This window comes from Saprolegnia diclina, assembly GCF_000281045.1.
Source record: "Saprolegnia diclina VS20 unplaced genomic scaffold supercont1.6, whole genome shotgun sequence".
In the NCBI taxonomy this organism is placed as follows: domain Eukaryota; phylum Oomycota; class Saprolegniomycetes; order Saprolegniales; family Saprolegniaceae; genus Saprolegnia; species Saprolegnia diclina.
The window spans coordinates 1,183,967-1,199,220 of record NW_008246073.1 but is presented as its reverse complement, the minus strand read 5'-3'; the positions used below and the strand labels follow the sequence as shown (position 1 = coordinate 1,199,220).

The window sequence follows — 15,254 nt, the reverse complement described above, 5'->3', positions numbered from 1 at the left end:
GAACGCCCGAGCAAAAGGAGACCTCAATCCAACCCTGCTTCCCTTGTGCGAGGGCGATGGGCAGCAGGAGAAGGAGTTCCCAGCGCGCTCGCCTGTTTACTAACGTGAGGTCGACGTTGCCCATCCCGGGCCCTTCTCTGTTGCCTCACGCGACGCGGCCAATCAAACGACTCTCGACGGGCGCGAAACCACAAATTGTAAACTGAGACTGGCGCCAGCTTGGCGTGCACAGAAACACGCTCGCTTCCTCAGTCGCAGATTTGAACGCGACCGACCGATCGTGTTTGAGAGGTTTTGGCTGATCGTATGCAGGATCTCCGATTTGCCACCTCCTCCAGTCTCGCCGTCGCTGGCATGGAAAATGCAGCGCACATCCTGGAAACTACTTATGAGCCATCTTCCAGTGCCACGTTGAAGCAAGGTGTATGACGTAAGCAGAGACGGTACACTGTACTCCGATGGGATCGCCTCCAGCACCTCGACACTGCGCTGATGCCAGCGGCCAAAGGGTGCTTGTCGCGATAACGCCACGCGGCGTCGTCGTGCGACTGTCGTGTAGCGTATGCACCCGGAACATGGCAAGCCACGTTGCACCACTGCGCCAATCAGAGTGCAGATGCAAGTTCAAGTTAAAGTCATTGCAGTGCGCCACGTAAGAGGCGCCAGCATGGAGTCAGATACGGCGCTGGCCTCCTCGTGGCGCGCGTCGAATATCATCGCCGCCGCGAGGTGCCAATGTGCGTACCTCTGCTGCGACGAGCTATTGCTGCCTGCCCCTCGCTACCATCGACCGAGCGAGGTGGTATGGCCATCGCAATCAGCTTCCACCCTGGCTACATCTTAGTACTCGTTCGATTTTAGCCAGGGAATGCCCTCGGGCTGTAGCCCCGAGCAGGTTCGATGGTTGGTTCGATGGTTGGACTCGACCGCCTGTCGTGCTGAACCGATACGCTATCGTTTCGGTGTTGGGCTCGCCGTCACTTACACAATTGCCATGACTTGCTTCTTCAACGCGTGCACCAACCCCCGGTTGCCCAACGGGACGCAGTGCGCCTTCCACAAGAGCCGCCGCCCGTGCATCGAGCCCGGCTGCCACAACCAAGTGTTTGCGCGCTCGCGCTGCGTGCGCCACGGCGGCAAGCGGCGCTGCTCCGTGAGCGAGTGCACCGCCAACGCGCGCCTCCACGGCGTCTGCTCGCGTCACGGCGCCGCCCGCGGCAAGCCCAACTGCTCAACTGACAACTGCGCTAGCATCGCGCACCGCAATGGCAAGTGCATCCGCCACGGCGGTGGCCGGCCGTGCCACTTTCCTGACTGCAAAACGCACGCACGGAGCGGCGGGTATTGCTGGCGCCACCGCCCCGCCACGCCATACGCGTTCCCAGCTAACAAGACGCTGCACGTGGGTCTAAGTGCTGTCAAGGAAGAGCTCCTCGACGCCTCGATTCTGGACGCTGTGCTGGCGACGATGGACGCTGTCGAGCCGTTTGCATGGCTGTTGCAAGTGTAAGCGATCAACATGAACACTGTACTATAACCTCACATATTGTCATATTGTCCATCCACACCGTGCCGTCGTCAGGTGTCATGCAGAAGAGTGTGGTGATCTCCAATCACACCCGCAAGGGTCATCTCGTAAGAAGACTGTGGAAGCCATGCTTCGCAAGCACGACTATGAAGGAGTTATAAACGTCGTATCGATCGATCGAACCATCCAGTCGGCTCGCTAAAATTAGCCGAGATGCGTCCCAAGAGCGTCCCGACAAGCGCCGTGCGCCCCTTCAGCACCAGTGCCCACCTCCGGCCGCCGACGCCCGAGCGACGGGCCAAACCGTCTGGCCACCGCCACCACCGCCGCGCACCGCCACCCAATTTACCCCTCGGTGCAAGAACCTCTCGATCAAAACTCATGCAATGACATGTACGTAGACACCAGCGGTCGATTCGTCACGCATGACCCAGCGCCGGTCCCTGCTACGCGGCCGCCTCGCATCATTCCCAACCAAGAATCGATCCACGACATTATCGCGACGTACCGGCGCATGGTGCTGGCGCCAACGGTGGACGCGTCGCATCCCAAGGCGCCCGCGCGGCCAAAGTCGGCAGCGCCCACGAGCTCGCTCCGGACAACCAACCCAGTTGACTTTACGTCGAGCGTCCTATCGGGACAGCCCGTGCCAATCGTGCGCATGCCGGACGTTCCGGTGCTGTTTGCCAAGATTGGGCGGCGGCCGCGGTCGCAGGTACTAGTAGTCGACGATTGTTATTGCTGGCTGTGTGACCGATGGGGCTGACGGTAGGGCCAGCGACCTGCCAGTGCGACCGCGGCCAGCGCGTCGAGCGTCGATGAGCTCGGAAAGCGCCGTGTGACGATCCGCATGACGCACTTGGGCTTGTCGTGAGCGACAAGGCTTTGCTCTTGGAGGGTGGCGTCATACATGTATACACTGGAAGGGCAACTGTCTAATAGCATCAAAAGCTCCACCGTCCTTGGGGGTGATGCGTACGCATTGTATAGTGTAGTGTCGGACTATATCACCGCTTCAGCGACGAAGAGGTCCTGCTTGGCAGGGCGTGAGACGCGCTTTTTGGTCTCGCTGGACATCACAGCAAGTGTACATTTGTCGGTTTGCAGTCGTTTGTGAAGCGACGTGGAGTCAAGATCTCGAGCTCGACACGCTTCTTTGTCTCTTTTCAAGGCGTACGAAGTGACAGCTTTTGCACATCGGTGCAGGTGTCCTGGCTCGTTGAAACAGGAATGGGTGTTGTATCCAGCGGCAGTAAGGAAGGTTGGGTTGTGCTCCTCTGCCTTGTCTTTGGGCGTGATATCCCTCTTCACGCCCGCGACATAGACCCGAAGCATCCCAGCGCGTTGCCCCATCGCATCCCAGGTGAACGCACGCAGTATTTTCAGCTCCGTTTCGAGTCCTGCGCTGTATTACAACCAATAATCATCGGACAGTCGCCGTGCTTGCTGCTGTAAACGTACAGTCGTCGTCAAACGCGTCGTACTGGTCCACAGCCCATGCGCTACCGTGTATTTGGTTTAATGGTACACCAGCGCAGTTTGTCCTTTCGACTCCATGTCCCCTCGACGGAATGTAACGAAGGCGGTTGCTTCGAATGCTCCAGTAGACGAAAAGGAAATGTCGTAATATCTGAATCCAGGCGCTACACCCAGATCTCAGCACGCCATAGTGTTGCGCCAATCACAGGCGACGATTACTTGTGATCGGAGACGGCGGCGGGCGCCCCACGTAAGACGAGCCAGTGGATGAGGCCAGAAGCGCTCGCGTTCCCTATCGGTGCATTTTAAATCCCTTGGAAGAATCCACCACCACCACGCAAACTCTGCAAGCACGTAGTATCGTCGTTGGCTTGAGCGCGCCGTCGCTCTTCGGTCTTCTACACGAGCGATCTACGGTTTGAAGCTCCTTGTCCTTGGTTCCTTGTGCGCTGTGCTCGCTCGTCTGCAAGCCGGATTCGTACCATGTGTGATACCACTATCTCGTGCGAATGGCACTTTGGCGCATGTGAGATACTATGTGCTCGAGTTCGAATACTAGTGCAAAGTGATGCAAACTACATCATTTTTTGTTTTGCCTCCGCCTTTCAACAACGATGAGCTGCTTCTTCAACGGCTGCGAGAACCCGATCGTTCCTGGTGCGGCTCAGTGTGTCTTCCACAAGAGCCGCCGCCCGTGCATCGAGTCGGGCTGCCACAACCAAGTGTTTGCGCGCCAGCGCTGCGTGCGCCACGGCGGCAAGCGGCGCTGCTCGGTCCACGGCTGCGTCGCCAACGCGCGCCTCCACGGCGTCTGCTCGCGTCACGGCGCCGCCCGCGAAAAGCCTCGCTGCTCGGTCGACAACTGCGTCAGCGTCGCGCACCGCAACGGCAAGTGCATCCGCCACGGCGGTGGCCGGCCCTGCGCCTTTGGCGACTGCACCACAAACGCCCGGAGCGGCGGCTTTTGCTGGCGCCACCGCCCGGCCGTGCCGTACGCCTTTCCCAACATCAAGCTCGAGGCTGGGCTGAGCGAAATCAAACAAGAGCTCCTCGATGAATCCATTCTCGATGCGGTGCTCACGCTCGCAGAGGCGGTCGACCCGTTCCCGTGGTTGCACGCCCAATAATGATTATATATCTCTCAAGTTACTAAATGCAAGTCTTATGCCAACGTCGTACGAGCCGCCAGGGAGAGGTCAATGACGTCTCATCTCGAGACAAGGCTGTCAACGACCTTGCCAAGCCCGACGCTACCTCGGATAGGGGCTCAAGGGGTGGACCATCGTACAACATGACGTGCTGTTGCCCAAGGACAACAGGTCGAGCGGAGATGCACGTTTGATGTTACGATCGGTCGTGGGATCGACACTCGTCGTGCACGCACTGGTTCTGATGCGTTGCAAATTGAACTTGAATACAATGCCGGTGTGTAGTGGCCATTTCTATCAATGTATCAGTCGACAAGTGCAAACGCTGTGCTCTCGGTTCGACAAAGTCCTCTCAACCTACCCGTTGGTATCGACTTTAGTTATTAGTGCTCGTACTAGGTACTAGTACAAGAGAACAAATATATAGTCGCCAGTGTCCGCTTTGCCACACGTGGCACCACGACCACGCGACCACCAGGCCACAAGACCAGGCATCATTGGTACCGACGACACAAGGCGCTGAATCCCATTGGTGTAGGTGGTCGGCGTCTCGCTAAATGCGTCGGGTGCTGGAATGCGCAACTGACGGTCGCTCAGGCTCTGGCCGCAAGCTAGTTGTCGCGCGTTTCTGGGTTAGGGTTAGCAAAGTGACCCGATTATCGGTCCACTAGCTCGGCCCACTGTATGCCAGCTGGTCGAATGGGACGACTGGAATAGTGTGTTTAGTTTAGTTTCGGGTTTATCTCAAAGTGTCATTGATATCATCCTAAAAAATGTACAGAATTGGTCTTCTTGGCGTTTCGTCTTGCAGTTCTGTGCGTCACTCGCTCGTAGCCATCGCGATCGGAGGGACCGAGAGCACAGTCCCTTCCCGTTCGCCTTCTTGACTGGCACTCCAAGTCTTGCATACAAAAACCAAGATCATTTTGAAACTCCTTAAGTGCGCCGGTGCAATCCGAACTTGCGCGGGTCTCAAAAGCCGATTTCGACCCATTGATTTCGACCGAGCATGAGCGGTGGCGGAGCGACGATGAACGTCGCCGACGTGGACGTCGGGACGCTGGACGCGTGGTGCGAGAAGCTGCTCACGTGCCAGCCGCTGACGGAGCCCGAGGTCATGCGACTCTGCGCGCGGGCGCGCGAAGTCCTGCGCAACGAGTCCAATGTGCAGCCGGTCCGCTGCCCCGTCACGGTCTGCGGCGACGTGCATGGCCAGTTCCACGACCTCATGGAGCTCTTCCGCATTGGCGGCCACGCGCCGGATACCAACTACCTCTTCATGGGCGACTACGTGGATCGCGGCTACTACTCGGTCGAGACGGTCACGCTTCTCGTCGCGCTCAAGGTGCGCTACAAGGACCGCATCTTCATCTTGCGCGGCAACCACGAGTCGCGCCAGATCACACAAGTCTACGGCTTTTACGACGAGTGTCTCCGCAAGTATGGCACGCCCAACGTGTGGCGGCAGTTCACCGACGTCTTTGACTACCTCCCGCTCACGGCCGTCGTCGAGAACCAGGTGCGTATCGCTTCTTCCATAGGCCAGCACGACTGACCGTCATGGCGCATACAGATCTTTTGCTTGCATGGCGGCCTGTCGCCGTCGATCGACACGCTCGATCATATTCGTGCGTTGGACCGCGTCCAGGAAGTGCCACACGAGGGCCCGATGTGCGACCTGCTTTGGTCGGACCCTGACGACCGGTCGGGCTGGGGCATCTCGCCGCGTGGCGCGGGCTATACCTTTGGCCAAGATATTTCAGATCAGTTCAACCACGCCAACGGCCTTACGCTCGTGTCGCGTGCCCACCAGCTCGTCATGGAGGTGCGTTGTCGTCCTCTTCCTATCTCATGCGCATGACATGTCCAGGGCTACAACTGGTCGCACAAGATGAACGTCGTCACGATCTTTAGCGCGCCCAACTACTGCTATCGCTGCGGCAACGAAGCCGCCATCATGGAGATCGACGAGCAGATGAAGTACACCTTGTACGTACCACCAACGGACCTTGCACTGGAGGCTAAGCGCATGGTAGCTTGCAATTCGACCCGGCGCCGCGACGTGGCGAGCCGCACGTGAGCCGCCGGACGCCCGACTACTTTCTATAGGTCTCTGCGAGACACCCGTCGTAACACGCCCGTGAATACCTCCTTCTCTACCTCGTTCCTGTCCCATCGATGCGATGAGCACGATGACTCCACCACAAGCTCGGATGACAGCGCTGCGTCACACCAGTGATCGCCCACCACCACTTGCACCCTCGCTTCCAGCCCATGCTTTGCCCTATCTCGGTCCAGAGACAACACGTCCATGTTGTGCTCATGTCACAGAGATATAACGTGTATGACACCGTGTTATGCACCATCGTAGCAGCACCTACGACGCCTTTGGGGTCTGCACGAGTGCGTACGACGGGCCGTTGCGCGCCGCCGTCGTCGTCGTCGTCGTCGGCTGGAGACTCGCAAGCGAGTTGAAAATCGCTTCGAGCGACGTCTGCGACACCGAGTACTCGACGATTCGCAGTGCGTCCTTGGCGTCTTCGACCAGCCCAAACGCGACACCGAGCGACGTCGGCAGCTTGAGCCGCGCAAACGTGCCTTCGCGGACGACGACATCGGGGTCGCTCGCCGTTGTCGTCGCCACATGGCGCACGAGCGCGTCAAAATGGTCTTCGCAGAGCCACCACGTGCAGAACGACGACGCATCGACGTGGCCATCGGTCGTCGCCAGCTGCTCGAGGAAAAAGCCCGTCGGGTGCGCTGGCGAGAGCGCGTCGGCGCGGTCCGGTCGCCCGAGTTGCGTGCACCATTCGGTCATCGCCTTCATCGTCAGCGTCAGTGGCACGGCGTGCGTCGCCATGAAGTCGGCGACGTCGGCGTCGGACGGCAGCGCCTGCTTGACGTCGAGCACGAGGCCGTGGCCAAAGCGCGACTTGAGGTACTGGATGCTCCCGAGGCAGCGAAGGACGCCGGCGGCCATGATCCCGACGCGCGAACAGAGCGCTTCGCACTCCTCCATCGAGTGGGTCGTGAGGAGGACGGTCGACTCGCGCTGATTTGTCGAAATGTCCGAGATGAGCTCCCACATGAAGCGGCGCGAGACCGGGTCCATGCCGGTCGACGGCTCGTCGAGGACGATGATGGGCGGCGACCCGATCATCGCAATCGCGACCGAGAGCTTGCGCTTGTTGCCGCCGCTGAGGTTGCTCGCGAGCACGTGTTCGAACGCGCCGAGGTGCAGCTTCTCAATCAACGCCGTCACCGCAGTCTGCCCGACAGCGCCTTGGAGCCCGCGGAGCGACGCGTAGAGCACCAAGTGTTCGCGTACCGAGAGCAAGTCGAAGAGCGCATCAAACTGAGGGCAGTACCTAAGCAGCGCCATGTGAGCGATCGATGAGCTGCGACAAGCTGGTGGACGTACCCGACGAGCTGCCGCGCCTTGTTCTGGTCCTTGATCACGTGCAGTCCACCGAGATGCGCGGCGCCGTCGGTCGGGAGCACTTCGCCCAAGAGCATCTTGAGCGTTGTCGACTTGCCCGCGCCGTTGACCTAGACCACTCGTGTCAGTTGCCTATCAACGCGATGGAGGTCGTGACGCACCCCGAGAAAGCCAAAGCACTCGCCGGCGGGAAGCGCGATCGACAAGTTGTCGACGGCGGTGATCGGGCGGCCGAGGAGCCCTTGGTTGAAGACCTTGCGGAGACCTGTCATCGTGACGGCTGCGTCGGTCGGTGCCAAGGCTGCGACGCGCGTAGCTTCGGCGGCGACGTCGACGTCGAGCGGTGCACCCGACCGGTCGCCCGGCGCGTCGGCCTTCTTGGGCTTGGGAATGCGAAACGTGACACGGTACTCGAAGATCGCGACGAGCAGTGCAAACACAAACACCATGACGATCAAGTAGTAGACGTCGATGAGGACACCAGCAGGTGAGAGCGCGTCGACCTTGGCGCTCGACTCGGAGCCGTTGGGACTCCAGCGCGGACGGGTTTCCGTCATGTTCATGAGCCCGTCGCCAAGGGCGTAGAGCGGCGAGATGCGCCACACAGCGGCACCAGATTTCTCGTACGAGATCGACTTGATGAGCACTTCGATGACGAGGAAGCCAAAGCCGACGCACCAGTTGACAATGACCGTGATCGACTGCGCCGACGTAGGCTCCTTGAGAAAGAACGACCCGACGTACGTGAGCAAGATCAAGGCCACGCCCGAGAGAAGGAAGAGCACCGAGACAGCGCCAAACGCATGCGACACGTGCTCGGCTTCGGACGTGTACGGGCGAATGTGAAACCCGAGGATGAGCGCGAGGAGAATGCCAACGACCGGCAAGAAGCTCACAACGTCCCAGATGAAGTTGGCGACCCAAAACGCCGAGAGGTAGACGCCCGATGCGAGTTGCTGCTGCTTGGCCGTGAGCTGCTTCTCTTTCACGAGGAACGTCATGATACCGGCGGGGAAGAACGAGAGCGCAAAGATAAAGCACACAAGGCCAAGGTACCCCATCGTGTCGCCAAAGTTCTGGCGCCTCGCGACCCGCGCGGCCTTGTCGTTGAACGTTGTCGGCAGCGGGTGCGATGCAACCACGAGCTGCAGCGACGACGACTGCGAGAACGTCCGGTAAAGCGCTTGGTGCAGTAGGCGCTTGTAGACTGGCGCCGCGTGCGACGACGACGCGTTCGCAAAGAGCACGTAGCTATACACATTGTCCTCGGGTGCCACGTGCACGAGGTACCCGCCCATTTGCGTGCGCACCGAGCTGATGCTGCGGTTGTACACCGTCTCGCCAAACCGGAGCTCAAACCCTTGCGTGCTCGAGAGATTCGCCGGCGCTGAGAGACACGGCGGCCGGTCGCCACCACGGTAAATGGTGTTGTACGTGCACTCGGGCGGCGCAGTCGGGGCGCCGTATATGTAGCCAAAGACATTGACGGTCGGCGTCGTATACGCAGTCGTCCCCATGTACGGCACCTCTTCGGGCGTCGAGCCTGTAAACTTGGAGCTCGAGAACAAGGCGGCGCACGCTGGCGACGTGGTGAGGCACGCAAACGGCGTCGGACTCGCCGCGTTGTCGGGGTACTGGGACGCATCCATGACGATACGCGGCTCGAGTGGCACGTAGTCGCGCTCGTACATGTACTTCATGACGCCAAACCCGATCGCAATGAGGAGCACGGGCAGCAGCGTCGTGTTGAAGAACGCGCGCTTGTCCCGCTTGGCGACGTGGAACCGCTTGGCGAGCAGCGCCGACGTCTGCCCGAAAAACGTGCGGTGGGCCACGAGCACGGGCGGTGCGATCGGCACGGCGACCGACGCGGTGGCCGGCGCAGACGGCACCGTCGCGCGGCTCGTGACCTTGATAAAGACGTCTTCCAGCGTCGTGACGGAAATACCGTACGACGTGAGGCCGTACGAAGCGAGGTCGTCGTCGAGCGCAGCAAAGAGGTCCGGGAACGACGACGTGGCGTGCGTCGGCAGCTGGAACGACACTTCGGACGCAACGTTGGACGTGAGGAGGGCCGACGGTACGTGCGTCATAATGAGGCTCGACACGGCGTCCATGGCGCTGCTGGCGTCGGCCTTGACCAGCGTCAGCGTGTAGCCAGCGCCAAACCGATTCTTCAAGAAAAGCGCCGACCCGACGCACTGGAGCGCGCCGTTGGCCATGATGGCGATGCGGTCGCCGAGCACGTCGGCTTCTTCCATGTAGTGCGTGGTCAGAATCATAATGCGCTTGGACCGGTTGCGTAACAGCAGCTCCCTAGTCGCACTTTGAGTACCCTACCCCTTTCTGAAAATGTCACATACCAGACACTGCGGCGCGAGTACGGGTCCATGCCCGACGTGGGTTCGTCGAGGAAGACGACACTGCTGTTGCCGAGGAGTGCGATACCCACCGAGAGCTTGCGCTTCATGCCACCGGAGAGTGCCTTGACCTTGTCCTTGGCCTTGTCGACGAGATCGACTTCGGCCAGCGTCGCAGTGACCGCGGCCGCAACGTCCGCGACGCCCTTGATGGCCGCGTAGAAGCGAAGGTGCTCCGAGACGGTGAGGTCGTCGTACAAAATGTTGTGCTGAGGGCACACGCCCATCGAGCGCTGAATCGATCGAAGGTCCTTGGAGAGCGAGAGGCCGTGGACGGTCGCGTCGCCGGCCGTCGGGCGCAGCATGCCCGTGAGCATCGAGATGGCTGTCGTCTTGCCAGCGCCGTTGTGCCCGAGAAGACACGTGATCTGGCCTTCGTAGAACGTCAAGCTCAAGTTGTCGACGGCCACGTGCGGCCCAAACGTCTTGTGCAACCGCGTCACGACGAGTGCGCGACCGTCTTTTTCTTGCTGCGCCAAGTGGTGCTCGGGAGCTTCGATATCCGCGCTGTCGTGGGCTCTCTCGGTCGACTCTTGCGAGTTGGCCGTCAATGTCGGCGCCCGCCAGTACGACGGCTGCAGTGGAAAGTACCACGCCTGGCCGTTCGTGACGCCATCGAGGTACAGCCCGAGCAGCGTGAGCCAGATCGCATCGAGGAAGAGCATGGCCACCGTGGTCGAAAAGCGGATGCGGTTGGCTTGGAGCGCGCCGGCGTTGGCGAGCGTAATGCCGCGCGTGTAGAACTCGGCCTTGATGATCACTTGGAGGCCGAGGACGACCGCAGTCGGCGGGAGGAGGCACGCGGCCGTCTTGGTCGCTTCCGACATTTCGTCCGAGAGCGCAAACGCGACGATCGAGAGCAGCAGAAACACGAGCTGCGTCGTGTACGTGGCCGTCTTGGCCGACGTAAAGAGCGTCGACGCGCAAAAGCCAAAGCCAATCAACGTCAGCCCAAATGCAAACAAGAGGCCAAAGACACAGAGCGCGCTCGAGTGGCGAAAGAGGTTGCCGTAGACTGCGAGGAGCGTCTGAACGAGTGCAATCAACGCTACAATCACCGCGTACAAGAGGAACCACGAGAGCACGAGCGCCGACGGCCGAAGACCCAGCGCCTGCATAAACTCGCGCGTCCGCGTCTCCTTTTCGAGCACAAAGGCGCCGACGACATTGCCGAGAAGAAGGACGCTAAAGACAACCGCGCCGAGGCAGATGCCAAGGTCCGCAATCTGGCCCGGCTGGAGAAAGTAGTCGTAGCCATAGACACCGGTCGGAAACGTGTCGGTGACGCCGCCCAAGAACGGCTGCGGCGCCTGGCGCAGCGGACGCAGCAGCGCCGCTAGCACCTCGGGTGAGAACGCGGCCTCCGCGGCGCTCAAATTGCGCGCCATGTCGTAGTCGAGCGGAAGAGCCCCGATGAGGCTTTGGACGTCGGCCGTGGCGACCGCACGCAGCGCACTGTCGGCCATAGCCGTCGCGGTCGAGGCGGTGACACTGCACGTGCCGTTGGTGCGCTTATTCGCCGCGTCCCACACGGGCCGGCAGTTGAGGACGCGCGTGAGCATCGTATCCAGCGTCGCAAAGCCTTGCGTCGTGTAGGCCGCCATCTCTCTGTTGTAAAAGTCAACTGAGAGCGGGTCGTACCGGCGCAAGGTCGCCGGGGCGCTTGTTGTCTTCTGCGTCGATTGGTAGTAGCTGTCGTCGTTGGCGCGCGGAAAGCGCAGCGTGTACTCAATGTCGGTCGCTGTGCCGATCTGGTCCTCGGACGGCATTTTGTTGAAGACGATCGCGCCGACAAGCGTTGGGTTGTACGTCGCGTTCTTATCTTCGCCGTAGCTGGACGACCACCACGAATAGTCGACCTTGGGGCCGTAGTCGGGCGCCGTCACGTACGCCTCGAGCGCCGCCTCCGAGTCGAAATAGATGAGAAAGTCCTCGAGGCCCGCGATCGTCAGGTTGAGATTGCCCTTTGCGTTTTTCATTGGCAGCGAGAGCTTCGGGTACCATTGCGCGAGCGTCGCCCCGAGGTACGCCCGCGTGTACGTGTTGTCGGGCACGATGGCGAGCTTGGGCCGGAGACTGAGCGCCTTTTGGCAGTTGGCGTCGACCGACCCGTTCAGCGCGAGGCTCGTGACGCAGTCTTGGACCGAGCGCGGCACGTAGCGTGCGTTCTGCAGCATCGAGTAGACGCCGCGTTCGCGAAACCGAACGCCGTTGTAGTCGCTGCTTCCGCCATAGTCGTTGCCGTAGCGGCCAAAGAGCGTGTTGTTCTGCCACCCGGGCACGTACATGGAGCCATGCCCGTCTTCGCGCGAGCGCACAACGACAATCGCGATGAAGACGAGCGCCGGACAGAGGATCTCGAAGAAGGTCGCGATCGGGTGCCGCTTCTTGAGCCAGAGGTTCTTGCGCAGGAGCGCGATCGTGTGCCCCATTGCGCCAAAACCACAATGGGCAGCGAGGCGAGGCTGGTTACCATATTCCCTTAAAACGTAGTGTGCAGCTCGTACGCTGTTCAAAACCACGTTGATGTCCACGCCGACACTGCTGTACTGTACTGCTTTAAGGCAATGGGTTGACACGCATGCCGGCGTTGGACACGCCTTTCGTGCTGGGTACATGCGTAATGGCGACGCCACAGTCCCACTGTAGTATGACGTCGTGCACGTTAGCAAGGCGGTGGCGTTGTGTGGGTCGTATACAGCCCTTGCAGCTCTATCGCGCGAGCGTTGGAGCTCTATCGGTCGTCAGCGGCTCGTCGTCGTCGTCGTTCGAGCATCTGCTGTGCAAATACATGGCGCCATCCAATGTCTACTCCAAGATCCGAGAAGAGTAAGTGCAATGTCGCGTGCTGTCGCGTGTAGCTCCTACTTCACAGCTACGTTGTTCATAGCATGGCGCGCTACGAGTACGTTATCATGTCCACTAGCGTCGATCAGTCGCGCTCGCCTGGGTGCTGACGTGTCTATGAGGCCGTGTATGACCAGCATCTGGGAACGCCAACACGAGACGTTGTTGGACAGTACAGGAGCTGACGACGCACCGAGCAACTGTCCAGTCAGGCCATGCTCAGTGCACCGTCGGAAGCAGAATGAAATTTTGACGCCTTCAAGCGAGGAGTCGTGAAGGCCGTGCTTCGGCTGCTCAACGACGCACTGTGGACGTGAGATTCCGTCAGACACGTCTCCTTCAACCGCTTAAAGAACGTGTATGCGGTGTTGGGCTGTACCACCGGTTCACTTTCAAGTCGCTAAATCGTTTGTCGAGCCAACGATACCGCTGCAGCTGGGCGTATCATACGCTGTCCTGCCGTCTGATCCTCGCCTGCCGTCGGAGGCTTTGTCGAGACCCCCAAACGAATAGATAGATTATAGCAAGGGTTCATAAGAGATGCATCTCTTATATACCCTTGATTATAGCTGGCGCGGAAAGCTTCGATGTTGTGACGAGGTGGTGGGTGGCAGGAATTACGGATAGTTCAAAATCCGGATACGCCGAGACACGGACGTGTTTGGAACGGCCAAGTGGGCGGAGCATCGATGGAGTCGCCGAGCGTCGTCGCGGCCGTCGTGACCCTGCTCTCAACGACAGGTAGGCCCTCGGCGCGCCGAGCTGCGAGCCATTGGTGCTGGCGTAGAGGGCCGGACCAAGGTCTACCGCTTCCTCCAGTACTCGGCCAAGTCGGTGCGCATCTCGGTGTACCCAAAGGATATTGATGCTCCGGTCGAGCCCTGTGGCCTGCGCTGGCTGCGCACGATCGAGTCGTTGACCGCGTCGGCGCGCAAGGCCAACCGCCTTTTCCGGTTCTTGGACATGTACGTCTTGTTCCCGACGCTGCGCGACCGCGATAGCACAGTGCGCCGGCTGCGGCAGGCGCGCGTGCTCACGTTCTTCTTCATGTTCCTCTTTGAGAACCTCTCCATCTTTTTCCCGCAGCCAATAGCGATAAAGGGCGTGCCCATGGCGCTGCACCTCTCGCGGTACAGCCACGCAATGTGGCTCGTCTCGATTCTCCTCGGGGTCGTGCTGGACCACAAGCTCCAGCGCGGGTCCGCGTCCACGACGCTCAAGCACCTCCTCGAGCTTCCGATTGCGACCATCCTCGCGCTGCGCCTCCGTGTAAGCGATGCCACCATGTGCAGCCTCGGCCTCTCGAGCTCCGTCTTGAGCCTCGCACTGCACTCGCATCGCACGAGCGTCGGGCGCCATGTTAAGGGCTGCGACCGCCAAGTCGAGTAGTTGTCATCCGAGCCTTGGGGTCTTGCGTCATTTCTCTGCGACCATATTAATTTAATTCGCTGTCTGCTCCTGCAATCTCGCCACTTCAACCAGACGGCAGGACGCCAAGTCGTTGCAGACAACCAAGAGCAGCTAGACATGCCAAGCAGCCACCGCGCGAGGAGACGTAGCACCAGCTAGGCCACGACGTGTGGGCCATGGTCTTGGTGCCAGGCAGTGGACTTGGCTCTAGGCAAAGCAGGAGCCCTTCTCTTAGCGTCTCTCAGAGAAGATGGACAGTCGTCAAGCGACACCGACGCATGCATGAGGGATGCCTTTGCATGAAGAAGCTGATCGAATGTCCTCATCTCGATGCTGCGTACCCACTCTTGTGATGCTCGATCATCGATACCCTGTAGCATTCATCTGTAAGTTGATGTGGTCGCAGCAGCTGTAGGTCGAGAGCTCCTTGGTCAAGGTGTGCCAACACAGCGGAGCGAGGAGTCGGTGCGTTGCCGTGGGATCGATCTTAGCGAAGCGAGGTGGCGCATGTCGATCAAATAGATATGTGTATTGGCATTGCATTCGACGTGGCTTCTAGACGGGCGGCAGTCCCATGGCCTCGCGAAGCTCCATGATCTGCTTGCGCTGCTCGAACGGTAGCGCTTGGATGATTTCGGGCGCGAGGTTCTGGACTTGTTCAAGGAGCTCTTGCTGCTCGCGGTCCAACTGCATCTCGACTGGGCGCTGGTTGCTGGTCGGCGCCGTGGGCTGTGTCGCAGCTTCGGCGGCTTGGGCGTCATACATCCCGAGGCGAAGCTGCGCCTGCGCGAGCGCCCGAGCAAACTCAATGTGCTCGTTGAGCATCTGCGCTGCCTCCTCGGGCTTGGTCTCGCAGAAGTGCTTCATGTGGTACATGAGCTCGTACACGTCCGCTTCGTCCATGGCCTCGATGGCCGTCGTCTGGATCGCTGCCATGCTGCCTCTTCCTTCTTCCACACACCCAGTGGAGCAATGATGCCATT

The 15,254-nt window shown here is 60.1% G+C and overlaps 7 protein-coding genes across 7 annotated transcripts; 5 read left to right on the top strand and 2 right to left on the bottom strand.

Moving 5' to 3' along the window:
- The first annotated feature begins 830 nt into the window (after positions 1–830).
- On the top strand, positions 831–1,544 carry SDRG_02887 (hypothetical protein). The gene has a single exon (XM_008608491.1). The coding sequence runs from the start codon at positions 869–871 to the stop codon at positions 1,508–1,510; it is 642 nt and encodes a 213-aa protein (XP_008606713.1). The 5' UTR covers positions 831–868; the 3' UTR covers positions 1,511–1,544.
- Positions 1,545–1,699: 155 nt separating this feature from the next.
- On the top strand, positions 1,700–2,510 carry SDRG_02886 (hypothetical protein). The gene is made up of 3 exons (XM_008608490.1): positions 1,700–1,883; positions 1,930–2,243; positions 2,301–2,510. The coding sequence occupies exons 1-3, from the start codon at positions 1,742–1,744 to the stop codon at positions 2,400–2,402; spliced, it is 558 nt and encodes a 185-aa protein (XP_008606712.1). The 5' UTR covers positions 1,700–1,741; the 3' UTR covers positions 2,403–2,510.
- A 1,095-nt stretch (positions 2,511–3,605) lies between these two features.
- SDRG_02885 (hypothetical protein) lies at positions 3,606–4,158 on the top strand. The gene has a single exon (XM_008608489.1). The coding sequence runs from the start codon at positions 3,622–3,624 to the stop codon at positions 4,132–4,134; it is 513 nt and encodes a 170-aa protein (XP_008606711.1). The 5' UTR covers positions 3,606–3,621; the 3' UTR covers positions 4,135–4,158.
- A 980-nt stretch (positions 4,159–5,138) lies between these two features.
- SDRG_02884 (serine/threonine-protein phosphatase 2A catalytic subunit alpha isoform) lies at positions 5,139–6,323 on the top strand. The gene is made up of 4 exons (XM_008608488.1): positions 5,139–5,674; positions 5,729–5,980; positions 6,026–6,144; positions 6,192–6,323. Exons 1-4 carry the CDS (start codon positions 5,165–5,167, stop codon positions 6,262–6,264), a joined length of 954 nt encoding a protein of 317 aa, XP_008606710.1. The 5' UTR covers positions 5,139–5,164; the 3' UTR covers positions 6,265–6,323.
- A 146-nt stretch (positions 6,324–6,469) lies between these two features.
- SDRG_02883 (hypothetical protein) lies at positions 6,470–12,450 on the bottom strand. The gene is made up of 4 exons (XM_008608487.1): positions 9,958–12,450; positions 7,756–9,910; positions 7,577–7,704; positions 6,470–7,523 (listed from the first exon to the last, which is right to left on the bottom strand). Exons 1-4 carry the CDS (start codon positions 12,444–12,446, stop codon positions 6,533–6,535), a joined length of 5,763 nt encoding a protein of 1,920 aa, XP_008606709.1. The 5' UTR covers positions 12,447–12,450; the 3' UTR covers positions 6,470–6,532.
- Positions 12,451–13,503: 1,053 nt separating this feature from the next.
- On the top strand, positions 13,504–14,325 carry SDRG_02882 (hypothetical protein). Its single transcript, XM_008608486.1, has 2 exons — positions 13,504–13,602; positions 13,649–14,325. The coding sequence occupies exons 1-2, from the start codon at positions 13,551–13,553 to the stop codon at positions 14,248–14,250; spliced, it is 654 nt and encodes a 217-aa protein (XP_008606708.1). The 5' UTR covers positions 13,504–13,550; the 3' UTR covers positions 14,251–14,325.
- Positions 14,326–14,779: 454 nt separating this feature from the next.
- Positions 14,780–15,253, bottom strand: SDRG_02881 (hypothetical protein). The gene has a single exon (XM_008608485.1). It carries the CDS (start codon positions 15,205–15,207, stop codon positions 14,827–14,829), a length of 381 nt encoding a protein of 126 aa, XP_008606707.1. The 5' UTR covers positions 15,208–15,253; the 3' UTR covers positions 14,780–14,826.
- Between the last annotated feature and the right edge of the window lies 1 nt (position 15,254).